The following is a 21202-nucleotide window of genomic DNA, read 5'->3' as shown; positions in this document are numbered from 1 at the left end:
CCTTTAAAATTATTTTAAGAATATTTTTCCCTTGCATTGTATTCAAAGAATAGATGAAAAGAAATTCATGGAAATAAGAAAGTGGAATTACAGAGAAATTATTCATTAATTAATAATTTCATTATTTAGCATATAATGAGGACTTATTTTAGGAATATATACTATGGAAATAGGATGACAGAAATATTTTTAGTTTTTCATCAAAATTATATTTAACTAAAGGCCCTCATAAGATTACCAGAAATAATGAAATTATAATTCATACATCTAATCATCTAACTAAACTATTTTTCAACTAGCGTCTTTGCCCTAAGTTTCTAGGTGCTTTCTATTTGAGGTCGTTGGGAAGGGCAAGAAAATAACCTAAAACCATCCCAGGACCTATTTTAAGCTTCCCTGAAATGTAGAACTCAATTATATCTGTAGTAAAATCTCAGACAAAAAATATCTTCCTACTTTATATAATAGGATACAAGGACGTCCAAGCTTTTTCATTTTTTTTTTGGGGGGGTGAATTTAAATTCAAAATTTAATTAATTAGGGGGGAGGGGATAATCTTTTTATCATATAGACAAGGACGTCCAAGCTTTTCTTTTTTTTGGGTTGGGGAGGGGGGGGGGGTAAAAATTCAAACTTCAATTTTTTGGGGGTTTTTTGGCGGGGGAGGGGTTAATCTCCCCTTTACCCCCCACCCCCACTCCATTGGATATTCCTTGATAGGATTAATTGATCTATTCATTTTATGCGATTTCTTCCATTTATTTTTTTTATATATCAATCCATCCATACATCCTTACATATTTTTTCCATATCTTTATCCACCTATCAACATATTCATCTATCTAATATTTGTTTATCTGTTAATCTTTCTATCTATCACTTCCGAAACTATAAATCCGTCCATCTATCTATTTCTTTATCCATTCATCTACCTATCACTCCCGAAACTGTATATCCATCCATCTATCCATTTCTTTATTCATTATTATATCTATCACTCCCGAAACTGTATATCCATCCATCTATCTATTTCTTTATCCATTATTCTATCTATCACTACCGAAACTGTATATCCATCCATCTATCTATTTCTTTATCCATTATTCTATCTATCACTACCGAAACTGTATATCCATACATGATACATCTATCTATTTCTTTATCCATTATTCTATCTATCACTCCCGAAACTATATATACATCCATCTATCTATATGCGTATCCATTTATTTTTCTATCTATCATCCACGAAACTATATTTCAGTCTATCTATTCAATTTATCTAAGACCTACCTATAAATTTCAGCCAACGAACAATGTTTATGACTTCCTGTCAGGGGTGAAGGTTACCCCCGAAACAAAATTTGTTGCCCTCAACAATCCCAAAGAACTGGACAAACTCAGGCATAAATTTCAATAATATTGTAATCAAACACTTTGCTTATGTCTAAGCTACATCAAATAGTAACATTCCCTTAATAATTTTTTTTCAAATAGCTCTCCTATCGTTAATTTAGGTATATTAAAACTGTCATATTAATCTCAAATTTGCGTGTTTTCTATGACAGTTAGGTGTCAGAAAGCTGGTATGTGATTTTGATGTTTTTTTACCTTTTAACAATATTTTTTTATACAAAGAGAGTCAGCTAGAAAAATAAGTCTCTTTTAGGTATTTTTTATTTAAGTACTTTTGGCTTTGTCTCCTAACTAACATTGAATATTTGCTTTCCTACATTATATTTGCAAATGTCCGACTGTCTGTCGGTCTGATTTTGCTGAGCTTTACTAATATAGATGTTTTCATCCTTGTTAACTTTACACGTATGTGTTGGCAACAAGAGTCTAACTATAAATCATGTACAGATTGTCGCTTTCAGAAAGAGAGAGAAATATCCTGAAAATAAACATTCCTTGCAGTGAGCTATAGGCAGCCGGTTGCGGATGAATTGCAAATGTGTTAATTAATTGCGAATGCGGCTACCCTATACCTAATTTGATCATCAAATTATTTTAGATTGCCAAGATGTTTTTCTCCAATAAATTGAATAATAATATAAATTTTTAAACAGCAATTCAGAAGTAAATTTGCTATTTTTTTTACGGCTGGCTGATGGCTGCCGTGAAAATAATGTCTAATTAAAATAAAGAATATAAGAAAACGTTATCCTCTAAATAAAGAAAATTTTAAGAAGGGAAATATTTAAGGTTAAATTAGCATATTTAGAAGTATAAATAAACAAAAATCAATGACGTTATAAAGATACATTTTTTGTTTATACATAAATTTGAAAAAGAAAAAATGTATGTTTATACAATATAGAAAATATCCTAACAAAGCGAAGTTAATCTCTCACTTTGGAAAGATAAACAAATTGTAACAAATATGATAAACTTCTATAGCGGCGCTATTTAGAAGCCTCTTGTAGCACCTAAGGTGGGTTGGAAAGTAGCCCCCCCCCCCCCTCCTCCATACTAATTTACAATTTAAGTTTGAAAATAAAAAAGAAAAATATTTCGAGAATCAAGTTTATTTAGCAAAATTTGGCCTTTATTTCAAAGAAAAATTCTGCCCTATGGCTAGGTCTCAAGCTGTGAATGAAGCTCCTGTGAAGTAAGAAGGTTCACTTTTTTATATTGATTTCTTTTATCGTGATTTTAATGAATTTCTATATTTTTAGATCATATCTGTAATATAAAAATTGAAGCTTTAGATTACATCCATCCGTTACGGATCGCTATTATGATTTTAATTATACATATTTTAGAATATTTCTATTGACTTTAACCCTAAGGATAAGTACAAAGTCATACAAACATACAAAATGTTGATTTAAATCACTTGTTTGTCTCAAAAGTCCTATTAATAAGCTTTTCCTTCGTAACATTTTTTAAGAAATAGATTTTTACTTTTTTTCTCTTTCCCAACTTCTCTCTCCCTCTTTCTTTAAGAAAATAAACATTAAAAGATTGATCGCTATATTGGAATTTTCTCTCTTCTCGTCTTTCGGACTAAATTCCCCCCAATCTACATTATCTCATTTACACGTGACTCAAGGATAGGATACTAGACGATAAATTATTATTTACCCCTCTTCATACGTGCAAATTCTGTCTTTTCTAGATTGGAGTTAACTTTCATTTCCACTGGTTTAATCCGGCGCTAAACCGCACTGAAAAAATATGAATCGCATTGAATCACGGACAATTTTTTACCAGAAAAAAAAACACTAGGCAAAATTGGTTATTTTCCTTTTAGTAAGACATCTCCTCAAGAATAATTGAAAAGATTTAGTTTTTTTTCCTCAACAAATATCATAGGTTGCAAAGCCCATTATGGCGATGGGGCGAAATCACTATTTTTTTTATAAACTAAACAACCAATTACAGTTGAAATTTTAAACTTTTAAACATAAATCTACCCAGTTCTACTTTCTAATTTTAGAATAAGTTACCGTACTTTAAAATTTATGTCTTAAATTGAGAGAAATAAAACATATTACATTAAAGATGTTGTGTATTCTTTAACACCCAAATTGTATATACACACGTCATTAACGGATACTGTTGCGTTTTAGGTATAAAGGCATTTTATTCTAGTTTATTAAAATGGTATAAATTGCTGGATAATTTGTGTTTAGTAGCGATGCTACCCGTTTGTTCGTCTGTTAGTCCTAATTTTCAGCTCCTGTTTAAGATAGATGACTGATTTTTAAATCTAAATTTAAAAGTAAAAAATTTATGCTCTACAGAAAAAAAAACCTTCATTTTTTGGGTTAAAAGTGATCCTTGAAAGAAAAGAAAGTAGCGGGTTTCGCCCTATTTTTACAGTAGCTTTTTACCTATTTCTAGCCCTTGCGGGGGGCTTTAACCAATATCCTAACCCTGCGGGAATCATTAACATTAACTTAACCTAACCTATCAAAAGCTAGTGTAAAAATACGACGAAACCCGCAACTTCGTTTTCTTTCCATGATCCTTGTTTTCTATTGAAATTTATGCTTGAAAACAGAGAAACTGTGCACTACATGTACTTTGCGCTGGCAGCGTATGGATGGCCCATGTACCTGTTACACAACAAGACTGTGCCTGTTCATAAGGCCGCCTGGAGGCTGGCCTCTGGTGTCAGGTACAATTTTGTTTGCAGTATTGCTTCCACACCGATTATTATCCGCCGGATTAGAACATGTTCTCAGCCATACTGAAAAATCATGTATAGTATCGAATTACAGACAAATTTCCACGAAAATTAAAATAATAATCATAATATTAATATTAGTTTTGTTAGCCCGTGGACTTTTTGCGCTTTTTTTATATCCGCGGAAAGCTGTCTATAATACGATGCGATAAAAAAAAATATTCCATATCAAACTTTTTCATTGTTCTTTGTCATCTGTAACTAACTACTGAAATATTTAGGGAAAAACATATCCGATAATGTTTCATTAGTTTAGGGGCAACGCTTTGTATCAATGATGATCTTTTTATCTGCCTCCAAATATTTTTTTGAGGTTTTTATCACTTCTTGGTTATACCTAACACCTATTCCTTTTTCTATGTTATTTTTGTCTCTTTAAGACTTTGTTATGACTTTATTTTCAATGATCTATTCAGCTCAATTTCTTTTGCTTAAAAAATTTGATTTCAAGGCTTGGCAGCTTTATCTTGTTTATCAGCCAAATTTTAAGTCTATAAATTAATTTATAAGCTAAAACCTAAGCAGTTGAGCTTTGACGTTTTCAGCCGATGATACAATTCGCTATTGTAGCCGTAACACAAACAAAAAATATCATTCATCTACCAGATTTGAATTCAGTCACAGCATAGACAAAACAATTCATTAAACAAGCTTTATCTTATTAATTTTTTAATCTGCAGCTGCCGAGCCCTGATGGAAAATTAAAAGAACGCCAAGAAATTAATTTACAAAAATCCTATTCATGCCTCTTCTACTTCTTGTTTACAGAAAACCTCTTCCATTAAATAAATAATAAAAATGCCTACATATTCAAAAAGCAAACAATAGAAAGCAAGAACGGTTAAATCCATAAGTCTCCAGCATTGTTGAAATTATATTATTTAAAAGAAAATTAGAAAGACCAAAATAATACACAGGCATAATTCATTACCATGCACTAATAGATCGCTTGGGGTTGGGTTTTAGTTTAGACTACACTGCATTATGCTAAAGGTGTTAAAAAATGCTTTTTATCTTCTGTTGTGTCTGGCGAGGGACATTAAAAGTAAGTGTTAGAGTAAGGGAAATTCCTTGGCTAACATGAAGGCAGCGTTGCGGAGCCGTTTGATTTTGGTGCGGCTCCGGCTCCGACCTAAAATCAAGAAAACTCGACATATTTTTCCCCCATGTCTATTTTTGACTTTTGAAGGTTTTAAAGTTCAATTTTTGATAAAAATGTACTTGAAAAACTTAAAAAGGGCATTTGCACATGACAAAACAGAGTTACCAAATTATAATTTATAAAATATCTCTTTATTTATCTAGGCCGGAGCCGTTTTTTATCGAAAATTACGGCTCCGGCTCCAGCAAAATATGGCGGCTCCACGGCTCCTGGCTCTGGCTCCGCAACAGTGCATGAAGGCGTAATTCACTATTATGCACTGTAAAGAAATGTTATAAGTCATGAAATCTAAAGGATAAGACAATCGAAAATGACCTCGTGTATACATTTAACTTATTGGTGAAAAGGTCTTGTCACTGATAGTTTGTTCCAACCAATCAACATTCAATAAAGTATCCATAGCTTTTGAAGTCACGAATGCGAGAATGTGTTTTTAAAAACATTGGTTATTTGTATAATCTGAGTCCAGTGTATTGATATGAAAGTAAAATGTTTACTTGAATTGAAGATTTGCTTTGCACCTCAACAAAAGTTGGAAAACATTTGAATTAATAATATGTTTGAAATGTTATAAGAAATTCATAAACATAGGAAAACCTAAACAATTCGAAATACAAAACATAAATTTTTAATCTTATAACAATGGTGTAAAACAACAGAAGAGCATAGCAAATAAATACATAATTGCAATAGATAAACACTAAAAATCAGTTGTACGTTGGACAAACAGGCAAAGTGAATTATAGAACAGAGCTCACCTCGATCTGGCTCACCACCAAAATGATTTAAAGATCCAGCTCAGGTGTTTAGTAAACATAAACTAGGGACAGGGAAAGAGAAAGAATATTACACTTACCAGAAAATCACGAAACCTTATTTAAAATGTATATATTATCTTTTGTAGCATTACAGACAGACCAACGAACCAAGTCAGTTGTGTATTGGAGGATCTTTAAGAATTTAGCATTCTATCTTGAATTGTAGCTGGGAAAATCATATTTACCACAGACGTTTTTCATGTTAATGTTCGATTCCAGCCACATTTTAACATGAATCGAACAAGACCAGAAAAAAATGTTTGATTCCAGCAATTTTTTAATGTGAACCCTAAGAGATTCCCAAAAAAATATTTGATTCCAGCAACATTTAAAGTTAACCTTACTAAATCAGAGAAATATGTTTGATTCAGCAACAGTTAAACATAAACAGAACAAGACCAGAAAAAAAATGTTCGATTCCAGCAACATTTTAACCTGAATCATACCAGATCAGAAAAAAATGTTCGATTCCAGCAACATTTAAATGTAAACAGAACAAGACCAGAAAAAAATGTTCGATTTCAGCAACATTTTAACGTGAACCGTACCAGATCAGAAAAATGTTCGATACCAGCATCATTTTAACATGAACAGACCCAGATTTGGAAAAAAATATTACAAATCCAAAGCTTTTTTTGGTTAATCTTTTTGTGTTTCCAACTGGGCTATGTCTAGACCAAAACAGAGATAAATATTCAATATTTATTTACATTTCTACAGTGTGTTAGTGATTCTAGATTTTTTACACTTTGCTCACCTTTTGATATACAGTAAAATTATTCTGAAATTGTTTGTATGTGCAATTATATGGAATACTGATTTTTTTATGTGAGTTTTAATGAAACAGCCAATTCCCAAATTCTTTAAGTAAATACTAAATTGATTGTTAATTTAGGTATGATAGAATCGCCATACCGACCTAAAATTTTGCATAATGTTACATGCTCCTATAATTTAGCCACACATTGGAAACAAGAACGAATGTTGTTTAAGTAAGATTCTGGAAGGCTCCTCAAAATAAAAGTTTCCGAGCAAAGAAATTTTTTTAAAAATTCAACACATTTTCTCTTGTTTTTTTATCAAATGCTCACATTTTTATCTTTTGTCTTTAAATGCTCCTGTGTAACAAAGAACTAAAAGGAAGAGTGCTCTCTCACAAAGTACCCTGTTGACCACTTATAACACCCACACCCCCAAATTCTTAATAAATTTAAAATAAGGATGGGTAGTTTTTTGTTTGTTAGTTTATTAATTTAGGTCAGGTTAGGTTAGATAATATTAGGCTGGGCAGCCCAGCAGGAATTTGTCATTGTTTTTAAAATATTTTGAAATAAGCTTGGGTGTACGATTAAAATGGAATAATAAAATAGAACAGAGACAACATTTATAATATACCAGAATAGATATCTTAAGCTTCAGACGGACGGACGGACGGACAGACAGACGGACGGACGGACAGACATCATTCTACTTTGTATTATAAATACCAGAATGGATATCATGTATAGCCGCTTTGCTACATGAATACAATAAATGAACAGTAAAAAAAGCACCCAGTGTTGAGTGCAACGACAAATGATCAGAAGAAAAAGATTATTGAAATTGGCTACAATGTCTACATTTTTTTAATGTTCAATAGAAATTAATTTTATTGAGCAAGTTACAGGACTGATGTTTGAAGGGATTTTTGTTTGTTTGATGTACACCCCAAATTATTATAAACAAAATTACCCAATAAGTAGATTAGACTGGTGTAAAAGTTTTGACACTGACATTTTGTATTACTCAATAAAGATTAAATTAAATTCCAGATCGTTTTTAGTCCAACGAATAGTAGATATAATGTGTTAATAAATCTTTGAGGGACCATTAAACATCTTTCAGACAACTATCCTTTTACTAAATACTATTAATTTGTGACCAAATGTGGACCTATTGTATTTAGTCAAAAATGGGTTGGGCTGGAACTCGAACTTATTACCTCTATGACAATACAAGAAGAAATATTTCTACTCAATGCTTTTGATTAAAAACTTTTCAGAATAAAAATCCTTTACATGAAATTTTGTAATAAATAAGTATTAGGGAAATAACAATAAAGCTTTATTAAACAAGGATAAGAACATCCCAAGTTGCAAAACTTTAACATATAAACAGGTTTAATCCTAATATATATAGTGGTAAGCTTTTTTTTGTCTGTAGCGAAGGATCTCGCTAACTGCTGAACTGATAAGGTTCTCCTTTAGAGTGAAGCTTCTTATAGGTCCAAGGTTGGTTTTAGGCTGTTTGATTTTTATAAAAAAAAAAGGTTTTAATCTATTTTTGTGCACTTTCACATTCATTCTATTATACCTAGATACTAGGGACGCAACCGCTAGTTGAAACACAAAGTGTCGCCAAAGGAGGAAATAGAGAGTAAGCAAATTCCATTTAGTACATGTCCCAACAGCGATAGGAACCGATGATGAGACGGACAGAGAAATTTACAGAGTATATTCTCTATCAAAGAAGTAAATTAACTTTCAGTTGGAGGAGGTAAAACTAATACAATTAGCGATATTAATGCAGCATAATAAGAACTGTTGTACCAAAGAGATGGCTGACCTGCGTGACGGACAATTAACGGAACGGACATAGTTAGTTATAGAGTAGCTTTTAATAAAAGTAAATTACATTTCAAAAAGTATATCTATACCTCTTGGGAAGGTCGATAAGGCTAGGACCTTTATAGTAAATACTAAGGCACTAAAATCCCATCTATTGTGATCTTAGCAGATCAATTCTACCCTTCTAAAGATACCGGTGTACCCTGGCAAGGTAAGGGCAAGTGGCCATCTGGTAAAGGAAGGTGGAATAGAAGGCAAAATCAAGGAGAAGGTCAATAGCTAAACAATAACAATTAATCAATAAAAAAAACTATTGTCGACAAGTACCCAATGATTACACAATCTTTGACTGGAAATATAACCTAGGCATGGTAATGAGTTGCGCCTGTATTGTGCCAAGGCATTTCAAATATTAAATATTTTTAGGTGCTGCAAGTCCAATTGTTGTGAAAGTAATTCTGATACGGCAAGAACTGTTTTAGAAGATAATTGTTGTATGTGCAATTATTCTGCTTTAAGACAGGTTAGTTATTATTTGCATAACAGACAAATCTAACATACCTAAGTACATATATTAGAATTGTAATTGATTTCAATATACAACAGATTGCTGCTTGAGAAAAGTTTGTTTCATTATCAATACAGCTTTACACTTAATAATAATTTCTACATGTTTATACATTTTTTACTACAAGATTTTTAGAAATTAATTGAGATTTGAAATGTCTTCAAAGCATTTGGGTTTTTTTCTTTGCTTATAATCTGTCAAAAGAGTTAAACATCGGTCTTTAAATTAGGCTGGTACCAAAATTATAATAAAAACTTTTCTCTTTTATTCTTTCCTTTGCATCAAAATATTATTACTTTCATTACGCACTAATTGGATGGTACAAACTAACAGAGTCCAAACGTTGTCGTCAATTATTTTTTTCTACACAATGGATACTTTTGTTTTTCTTGATTTAATACATGAATATTTCGCAACTTGGCTTACCCTGGACATTCAAGATCCCTAGAGAAATGTAATTTTTACAGCTGCTTTTAATAATTTAAAATAGCTTCGCCCACTAATATGTTATCCTTGTTTTGTTATATTTTATTTTATAAGAAAGGATTCTTTTATTTCCCTTATTTATGTGTAAAAACTTTTATATGAAATTATATTTCCTAGTCTTTCATGAAAAGAAAAGAAAAAAATGAAGGGGAAAAAAGTAAATAAATTTATTGAGCTACAAAATTTTTTTTTGACTTGATAAATGAAATGAAGTGAAGAAATAATTCAAAGAAAAAAACTTTCTCAAGACAGATACTTGAATTTATCAAATGTGTTCAATTGGTTTAGTTGTTCAACTAACCTATCTCAGGATCAACATTTATAAATAACGTAGGTCATGCACAATGTTTGTCCTTTTTTGGAAGCGACCTGTGTAGTTAGGCATATCTGAGAGATTTTTTCTACAAGCTCAGTATTAGTGTTCATATTTGGCCAAAAAATCTTCCAGATCGTTATAGACATCCTCACAGGATTGCATCCATTATTTAGATCAGGAATAAGGTATAGCAAACAAGCGAAATAAATCTAAAATAAAATTTGGGGAGTAAATATAAAGGTCGTCAATTCTACCAATTGTTGTTTCCCCCAACAGCAGCTGAAAATCACATAAAGGTTATATGTCTACCTTAAAAATTTTGCTTTAAAGATTCTGAATGAGGGGTCCTGTAACAAGAGAAAAAATCCTTTCGTCTGTTTTGGATATGTTATTTTAGTTTTTTTTATTATTTCGATTGTAAATTTTGAATATATACTTAAATCCTGGCCATTTTGGCTTAATATTGTAAGCATAAGAACTCCAAAACTACTAGGGTGGGTCGATTTTGATTTTTTTTTTCTGAGACCAAAGCGGGGATCTGCAAACGATTTTAATGAGTATAATACACCTCTGGATGATTTGAAATTTGTCCTAAGTCTTAAAACCGCTGACGACCAGACGTTCAATCGTATAGCTATTTGTAAATGGGTGTCGAAAATTTATTGAATCAGAACTATGGCTTCATGGTGCTCCCAGGAAAGGCATTGAGGAGTAGAATCAGGAACTTTTAGCCGTTTTAAAATATCTCGTTCCTAGCCTGAGAAAATCTCAAAAAACCTCTACAAATTGGACAATTCTCAATAAACCTTTAAAAATGGTGGTTTTTTAGTCATTTCTAAGGCTAGGAATGAGATATTATGAAACGGACAAAAGTTCCTGATTCTACTCCTCAAGGCCTTTCCTAGGAGCACCATGAAGCCATCATTCTCATTCAATAATTTTTTAACTATCATTGACAAATAGCTTTATCTGTTGACAATAGCTATAGTTTTATCTGTTGCACATCCCCTCTTTGTCTAATTCCGATATGAACCCGCTCTAAAAACTACGTTTCAAAATATATTAAGCATCTTGCATATCAATTTCTTACTGTGATTATACACATATGATATTAAAATTCTGAGATATATTTGACTTTAAATCTAATAATTAGAATGTACCATTAATTTTTTATGAAAATATTATTGAAAGTTGGAAAAATTATTTATTTTTTCAAGAATGATTATTTCCATAGTTAAATAACTTCTATAAGTAAGGAAAACAATTCTAATTGATTTTTACATTCATTCCTGAATATGTTATTGTGTGCCTGTATATTCAAACATTCAAACAGACATTCCTATTTGTAAAAAGCTTCGCTTTAAGTCCAAAGTTCTATAAAATAATGAGATATTTAAATTGAAATTACATTTACTCTAATACTCCAACAGAATTTTAATTTTCTTTAATCTTACAAAATATAAAGAGGAAAATATATTCAAATTACTGGGTTTTTTTTCATTTGAATTAAAGAATCCAAAAATATTTTTGAATCTACTTAAGATTTAAATACACTTAGAATTTAAATAAACTGCTATATAGATTTAAATTAGCCATTTAATTTTTCAATATACGTAATTAGTGGCTGCATCTAGAGAAGACTAGAAAGTAAAATAGTCTGTAAAAATTTCCTGGAACCAATGTGAAGCTTTCCTAGATTGAAGAGCTCAATCAGATCAGTGATTAATTGAAAGAAAAAAAAACTAAATACTTTAAATCATAAAGAACTAGTGGCTACGGCTCTAGACGACTCTAGGGAAGTAAGTCGATCTTCCCCTTTTCATTTTAGTAATTTAAAAAAAAAATCGGAGGGGTATCTTATTCTGAAGGGCGATTTTTTAAGGTTACCTCCTACCAAAATAGTTCTAAACCTACTCTAGACCTATGCAAGCTTCACTGTAAATGAGAATCTTATTGGTTCAGCTGTTAGCAAGATCTTTCGCGACCAGACACACACAGACATCCTGTTACTTTTTTATAAGTTTTAGATTCTCGTCTTACATGCGTAAGATTACAATTATGCTATAAGTTTAATGCTACATACGGACAGTCGTATGTAAGAGGACACCTTTAAAGTTTTCTTGTTCAGAAATGTATAAGAATATAATAGTTATTTCTCGCAACGTATTATAAACAGCTTTCCGCGGATATAGAATGTACAATTATAAGATTAAAACCAGTATTTTTAGTACATTTTTATATTCGTAGAAAGCTGGATATAATACGATGCTAGACATATTTTTTTCGTATGGATGAGAACCGGTTCCTATCCACCGGATTCGAATGAATACGAGAAAAGATAGTTACTGTGAATGTCAATTCTAATATTAGATAACTATAATTTAATTACTTATATCTCCAAATATGATAATTATATTACAAACATATGAGTAATATGTATTTTCACAAATATAATGTATTGGAAAATTATTTTTTAACCCTTGTAACGTGTTATTCTTTTATTTTGTTGGATAACCCTGAGAGGGTGGGGACTAGATCTTTTCATGAAAATACACTTTTTCGAATTTTAGTCTTCTGCTAACCTAAAAAGTTACTTTAGAAGCCTAGAAATACATGTACAAAATTTCAGCTCTCTGTCTCTACTGGTGACCTAGCGCCAGGCATGTAAAATATCAACAGATAACGGTAGCACGGCGGTTTTAACAATATCTCAGCAATGTGCAGGTTTTAAGCTCTTATGCATATTTCAATTTAAATACATAAGGACAAAGATATATTATCCCAAAAATCTTTTGTCAAAGTCTACTCTACACCTAGCGCCAGTCAGTTTTCTAAAATCATGCATTTTATACCTGTGAAAATAGAAAATGCCAGCGCTAGGTGTAGAGTAGACTTTGACAAAAGATTTTTGGGATATTATATCTTTGGCCTTATGTGTTTAAATTGAAATATGCAGAACACCTAAATTCATCTTCCAAGCCATTCTCTAGGCATTTAAATTTTTTTTATGAAATAACGGGATTTCAAAACTGCCCTTTGAAAAGGCCTAAAAAATATCTTTTTTTGTTACTTTTTTTACTGCTTACAGTTACAACTTATTAAGATATTATGCTCAGTTAAAAAAAAATCGGCGCCTCCAGCACCAAAACCGGCAAAAACTGACAGTTAAACTTCTGTGCCCCTACTTGCCCCCCTCTTCGGTAAACAGTAGTTATCTCAAGAAGTAAAAGAGATATCAACACAGAGAAAGAAAGCTTTTTAAATAAAACTGAACTAAGTAATTATTACACATTTAATTTTGGGACTTTCCTTCTAGGGGCTTGTTTGACAAAAGACCCCCAAAAACTAAAAATGTGAGTTCTGGACTTATTTTTAAAGATATCAACCTGATTTTTTTGAGAAAACTTTTTTCACATAACCAAACTCAGCAACCTATACAGATTTCATTTTGGGACTTTCCTTCCAGGTGCTAGTGGAGCAAAAGACCCCCCAAAACACAAAAAATATGAGTTCTGAGCTTATTTTTAAAGATATCAACCTGATTTTTTTAAAGAAAATTTTTTAAATAAAACTGAACTCAGTAATGATTACACATTTTATTTTGGTACTTTCTTTTGAGGGGCTTGTGGAGCAAAAGACCCCCCAAAACACAAAAAATATGAGTTCTGAGCTGATATTTAAAGATATCAAACTGATTTTTTTAAAGAAAACTTTTTTAACATAACCAAACTCAGCAGGGGCGTCCAAGCTTTTTTTTTTGGGGGGGGGGGTAACATTTTCTTGGGGGGGGGGGGGGGTAATTACCCCTCCTGAAACCTGTTGGCCGGGGCAAATTTTGTTATCAACTCAGCAGGGGCGTCCAAGCTTTTTTTTCTGGGGGGGGCACCCCCAAATTCGTTTGGGGGGGGGGTAATCCCCACTTTACCCCCCCTCTTGGACGTCTATGAAACTCAGTAATGTTAACAGATTTCATTTTAGGACTTTCCTTCTAGGGGCTAATTGGGCAAAAGACCCCCAAAACTAAAAATATGAGTTCTGAGCTTATTTTTAAAGATATCAACCTGATTTTTTTTTGAAAACTTTGTTAACATAACCAAACTCAGTAACATTTACAGATTTCATTTTGGGACTTTCCTTCTAGAGGTTTGTTTGGCAAAAGACCCCCAAAAACTAAAAATATGAGTTCTGGACTTATTTTTAAAGATATCAACTATTTAGGAGGGGAAAACAATTTTGAATACCCCCACAAAATAAAAAATCTCTAACAAAAAAAATACCAAATATTTAATAAAATTTAAATTACCCCCCCCAAAAAAAAATTTTATCCTGGGGGCAAATTTTGTATACCAACAGATTTCAGGGGGGTAATTACCCTCCCCCCCCTTAGAGCAAATTTTACCTCCCCCCCCCTAAAAAAAAAGCTTGGACGCCCCTGCTGAGTTTGGTTATGTTAAAAAAGTTTTCTTTAAAAAAATCAGTTTGATATCTTTAAATATCAGCTCAGAACTCATATTTTTTGTGTTTTGGGGGGTCTTTTGCTCCACAAGCCCCTCAAAGGAAAGTACCAAAATGAAATGTGTAATCATTACTGAGTTCAGTTTTATTTTAAAAATTTTCTTTAAAAATTTGGGGGTAAATTTTGGGAAGGTAAACAAAATTTGCCCAGGCCAACAGGTTTCAGGGAGGTAATTACCCCCCCCCCAAGCAAATTTTACCCCCCCCCCAAAAAAAAAAAAAGCTTGGACGCCCCTGTTGAGTTTGGTTATGTTAAAAAAGTTTTCTTTAAAAAAATCAGTTTCATATCTTTAAATATCAGCTCAGAACTCATATTTTTTGTGTTTTGGGGGGTCTTTTGCTCCACAAGCCCCTCAAAGGAAAGTCCCAAAATGAAATGTGTAATCATTACTGAGTTCAGTTTTATTTAAAAAATTTTCTTTAAAAAAATCACGTGGATATCTTTAAAAATAAGCTCAGAACTCATATTGTTTGTGTTTTGGGACGTCTTTGGCTCCACTAGCACCTGGAAGGAAAGTCCCAAAATGAAATCTGTATAGGTTGCTGAGTTTGGTTATGTGAAAAAAGTTTTCTCGAAAAAAATTGGGTTGATATCTTTAAAAATAAGTCCAGAACTCACATTTCAAATACTACTACTACCGAAGAGGGGGGCAAGTAGGGGCACAGAAGTTTAACTGCCAGTTTTTGCCGGTTTTGGTGCTGGAGGCGCCGATTTTTTTTAACTGAGCATAGTATCTTAATTAGTTGTAACTATAAGCAGTGAAAAAAGTTACATAAAAAGATATTTTTTAGGCCTTTTCAAAGGGCAGTTTTGAAATCCCGTTATTTCATAAAAAAAAATTAAATGCCTAGAGAATGGCTTGGAAGATGAATTCAGGTGATCTGCATATTTCAACTTAAACACATAAGGCCAAAGATATAATATCCCAAAAATCTTTTGTCAAAGTCTACTCTACACCTAGTGCTGGCATTTTCTATTTTCACAGGTATAAAATGCATGATTTTAGAAAACTGACTGGCGCTAGGTGTAGAGTAGACTTTGATAAAAGATTTTTGGGATAATATATCTTTGTCCTTATGCGTTTAAATTGAAATATGCAGAAGAGCTTAAAACCTGCACATTGCTGAGATATTGTTAAAACCGCCGTGCTACCGTTATCTGTTGATATTTTACATGCCTGGCGCTAGGTCGCCAGTAGAGATAGAGAGCTGAAATTTTGTACATGTATTTCTAGGCTCCTAAAGTAACTTTTTAGGTTAGCAGAAGACTAAAATTCGAAAAAGTGTATTTTCATGAAAAGATCTAGTGGGGACATATAAATATAATTTATATGTACTGGTGCCCAAAGTTTTCAATCACATAATCTCATTCGTTGGTTAAAAATCTTTGAAGACTTTTATTGTATCTTGATTGGGTGGTTCCAAACCAGTAGCTGGACACTTTGTAGCCAATAATATCAATCTTCACAAAGAATGAAAACTCTTTTGATGAAAACTCATAATAAAAAAAATGTTTTTACTATTTTTTTGTCTCTTGAATAATTGTTTTTAGGTTCATTGCTTTCTAGGATCCTCATTATCATAGACGAAAATAGGTTACAAGATCGGATATTCTATAATTATTTGCAAGAAAACGAAGAGTTGGTTGTTGTTCAGAGCTGGATCTTTAAATCGTTTAGTGGTGCGCTGAATTGGGGCGATCCAGTTCAGCGCACCTACCTTTATTAGATTTCAATCATTGTGGCATTGTCGCGGCAAACCCGGGGTTAACTGGATCGCCCTGATTCAGCGCACCACTAAACGATTTAAAGATCCAGCTCTGCTCTAGCTATCAGGGTATGAGTACAATAGAAACATCACAGAAAGTAAAAAAAATGAAAATTTTTTTGTGTGAAGCTTAAGAATACAAATACTTAAACTGTTTTTAAACTATTTTTGAATGGGGGGTCAAAAATATACTAGAACACCTACAGAATCAGACTGCAGAGCCCAAATTTGAATTAAGTCCCCATTAAACTTTTTTTGGGGGATTTAAAAATTGATTTTTACTGTTGCTCTGGTCATTTTGACCAGATCAAAAGGTCTTTTTTTACTTCTTGTAATATTCTAACTTAGTGAACAATTTTATGTATTTCACTTTATACTGATACAATAAAAAAACATTACTCTGTTCAATGGAAATAATTTTTTTTCTAAAACAATAAATTTCATTGAAAAATCTAACATAATACAATAAAAAACATAATGCTGAATTTAAACCAATAAGAAATCTTCTTTCATTTCAATTCTTTATAATTTCCGAAAGAGTGTTTTCACAAAGTGACTTATTTCAAACGTAGTTAAATAATTTTATTTAATAAAAATGAAAAGAATGAAAACCCTACTCATAAAAGATACATACTTTTTAAAAATATTTAAAAAAATATGTTTGAATAATCTTATTTTATATCATATTTGTATATGTGACAAAAATTAATTTGTTGTATTGCATAAACATTTGTTGTCATCTTAATTTATTTAACCCTTTACAGCAAATTTTTATGTGTTTTAATGTATAATAGACATGAAACATTTTTATGTTAATTCATTGATATATTGTAAAGAATTAATTTTTAATTAGTATTGATAGATAAAATCAAAAGACCTAACTTTACTGTATACTAGCATACAAAATTTACGAAGCAAGACACTCTAAAAGCTGAGTATTTTACCTACAAAGGAAAGAAACATCACGATTCAGTAAAAATTATTCAATCCATAGTAAAAAATAAACTTTAAAATCCTAATAAAAATTGATGTGGGCAATTGTTCTCATTTTTGGCTTTGCAGTATGATTCTACAGGTGTCAAAGTATATTTTTGATATACCTTTCAAAAATAGTTTAAAAACAGTTTAACTGACTGAGTTCTCATTTTCTTCACATTACTTATTCAGACTTTCTTATTTCTAGATATAATCCTTTGGGCTAGTCTATTTTTCTTCCTTCTATCCTAACCCCTTTGAATACTGAGCCCCTAAATGCGAAGGGTGCAGTCGCTAGTATAAAGATATAAAAATAAGGTATAAAACTGAATAGAATATTCATCTAATTCTTAACATTCTTTGCAGGTATCTTCAATAATTACTCCTCCATTCATAAAACTTTATATAATCTTTTATTTGATATATTTTGATTATATCCAATATATATAATAAGCAGTTTATGTAATAAGAATATGATGAATAAATATTGTACATTATAGACAATACTATAGCCCGTCACACTTATATGATCATTCGTATTCATCATACAGCATTGAGGGTTTGTTTATGTTTAATAGCACAGCTTTTCAAAATTCCCATTTCATCCCTGTGTGTTATGTGAAGATTCCCCTGGCAAATAAGCATCTTCTGTATTACTAAGTTTGACCTTCCATAACTTTCTTTGAAATAGTGATTAACTCAACTGAAGTAAGATTTGCTTCTAAAAGTCTTGTAAAGATTCTTTTGACAAAAAAGTATCTTAATAATTATAATTTACTGATCTTGATATTTTTTTGTTCTGTGTTTTGTTAAGGTTGATTTTGTCTTTCTTGCTTTAATTTTTCACTGTAAAAATCTAGAATTTTAGGGAAAAAGATACTTGTCAGAGGCGAGCTTATATATAATTTGAGTATGTCTGAGGTCCCACTGACTTTCTGATTGTGGCCAATCATTAATTTTAAGATAGTTATACTTTGCTCAATATTACAATTTAAAATACTTACAAAAAGTTTTGTATTTGGTCCTTTATTTTGTGTAAGTATGTTATTACTCTGCAATTTAAGGGCATAATAATCACTGTTTTCATTCTGTACAAGTTTTAACATCAAACAAATGTTTCAGAGTTTTTATACTGGAAACATTTACGTCTGTAAAAGATACATAGAAAAATTAGTAATACTCTAATGATTTTACTTTTCTGTATTCGGCTTGATAAATTATTTTTCTTTCTTTTAGTTTTACCATCATTAGTACAACATTTGGAACAAGCAAAGTTCTCCAGCAAAAGATTACAATTTCTTAATGATACTTTTGTTCAATTGAACTAAAATCTAGGCCGAACAAAATTTATAATTTCTATTCTATCCGATTTTAAAATAGATAATGAAAGTATATCATTGCGATTTTAGTTGCAAAGCTTTCTTTAATTCATTTAATCTGTGTGGTCACACATCTCAGTTGTTGTTCATTATAGTCTGCTGAAATGTTTTGTAAAAATTCCTCTAACCAATGATGATCCAATAATATTTTTTTTTCAATTGGTCTCTTGGTAATGCTTGAAGACGTATTGGATTTAATGAGTCACCTTTGAATAGAAGACTTAATTTTTTGTTAAGTTTTCCATGATTATATTATATTATTTGAGTCTATTTAAGAATCAATGAATTTGAATAAATAAGTTTAAATCTTGTTAATGTTCAGCTAAATAAACAAACATCTGAAATCAACCTACATAAATCTCCTGAAATACTTAGATTCTGCAAATAAAGTAAGGAATATATTGGATATATATTTCTATAGTTGAAAATAATAAATAAAATGTGAAAAAGATTTACAGAAAGCACTAATATTAAAAATAAAAATTGACAACATATTTGATAACATGAAGTGTTGGTCATTTTAGTATTTATGTACATTGATAAATAATCCATTAGGAGGGTATTTTATTTTTAAAGAGTTTGTCCAATATGTATTGTATCAATAATATTCTTTTGTGCTGCTGACACTACTGGGGGGAATGTACTGAAAATAAAATACAATATTGTACATGTCAACTATATCCAATTAGTGAATTTCCCAATTCTGAGAAAATTGGTCTTGATATCTCGCAGGGTGTTTCTCCACATCTGCTTAAATATAATCATAAAGGAATGTTTTATGATAGCAATTCATTCAATTCAATTGTTTAAGTTAACCAATTTAGAAAAATTTAAACATTTATATATTATTAATAAATACGGAAACTATTTTTTTTCTCCTGATAATTTTGCATTGCACCAGATACATTTTACTGATAATTGTTATAAATGTATAATATACAATAACTTTACAAATTATCAATGAAGTTGTTTACATATTGGGCACTAATTTTAATATAACATAGGTTAAAAATAAAGGATGAAAATAACATGAAATATTGTCTGTATTGATATAAATATATAAGTATAAACAACATATAGAAAATATGATATCTTTATACTTTTGTATTCAGAGTGAGAAAAAATATAAATGATTATCCAGAACTATTTGTATCATACAAATATTATTATAACAAAATGGATAGATAATCAGATAAAATACATACTAACAGCTTTTATTTCAAAAAGGATGTTAAAATAATGAATAGATAATCTGATATAAATGAATTTCTTCAAAATATTTGTGACAAAAGAAGGATATTAAAGTTTCAATATTTAAACAAATTATAGATAAGTTTTTAATCACCAACTATACCAGTTCTTAAATTTAAATTGGTTTTAAAAAAGAAAATGTTTTTCAAAGGGAACATACAGACATACCTAAATAGCTTAATTCTTAAATTATATTCCTAAATAGCTTAATTCTTAAATCATATGTTAAAAAAATATAGGTATTGCAAAGCTATCCACAAATATTAAATCTGTTATCTATCTATACTACACCATTGAAAGGTGATACTATATACCATGACAAAATATCTTTGATAGATGGATTTTTAACAATGCCAACATAAATACTCATAAATCCAGCCATGCTTCCTTGCCTCTCAATGGTTGCCAGACATGGTTGGCCTTGTACAGGATTAGGCCTGAAAATTAAGTATTACAGATGATTGGTTGGGTAACTATTTGTTCATTGAATTAAAATATGGTGCTGTAACTGTTGCTTTAATTGTTGAGATTTGTCTTCTGCAATCCATCTCTTGACTAAAACTAAAAGGGCTTTTTATATCTATGGTAGTCTCATGATGTTATGATGGACATGGTAGATGCCTAAGCACATTCAGGTGTAATTCATTACTATGTACAATAAAACTTCTATGAAATGGTTTTAATCATATCTGGTTGGTGTCAGGTAATACAGTATTTTATAATTTTCATTGAAAGAAAGTATTTTTTATATTGAACATAAAGTACAGTAAAGGTTTATGTAAGTAAGCTTTTGCTATTATGCATTTTCCTAACTGTAATAAATCATTTTCTTATGGTGAAGATTGTTAATTGTGATATTTTGGCATGCTCTCTACTTCTGTGTATGTACTGATATTACTATTTGTCATTAGCAGATAATTACTTACCTTCTAGGCCATGGGGATACATATAAATATGGTAGTTTCTTTTGCATTGGTTATCTTAAAGGAGTATTAAGTGGTGAATGATATTTGTTAATCACTAGATTTTGTTAAAACTGTACACTGATAGTGTCTTTAAATACTTAAAATAAATTCCTTTGCAATCCCATTTTCTCAACAGTTTACCTCTCTCTTTGGAAATAGTCATTTCTAATAATAATATTTAACTTTCCAGAAATGAAAA

At 30.9% G+C, this 21202-nt stretch overlaps 1 protein-coding gene across 3 annotated transcripts in view; it reads left to right on the top strand.

Annotated features, from left to right (window-relative positions):
• inaE (inactivation no afterpotential E) overlaps nucleotides 1–21202 on the top strand; it is a 75267-nt gene that overhangs the window by 27082 nt on the left and 26983 nt on the right. For all 3 annotated transcript variants that reach the window (XM_080159913.1, XM_080159914.1, XM_080159912.1), the window contains exons 13-15: nucleotides 1307–1404; nucleotides 4010–4126; nucleotides 9208–9304. In XM_080159913.1, coding sequence (XP_080016039.1) covers nucleotides 1307–1404; nucleotides 4010–4126; nucleotides 9208–9304 — 312 coding nt within the window. The remainder of the gene's footprint in view (nucleotides 1–1306; nucleotides 1405–4009; nucleotides 4127–9207; nucleotides 9305–21202) is intronic.

Source organism: Acartia tonsa, chromosome 5 (genome assembly GCF_053477335.1).
Source record: "Acartia tonsa isolate MP-2025a chromosome 5, ASM5347733v1, whole genome shotgun sequence".
Lineage (NCBI taxonomy): Eukaryota > Metazoa > Arthropoda > Copepoda > Calanoida > Acartiidae > Acartia > Acartia tonsa.
This window is presented reverse-complemented; position numbering and strand designations above follow the sequence as displayed.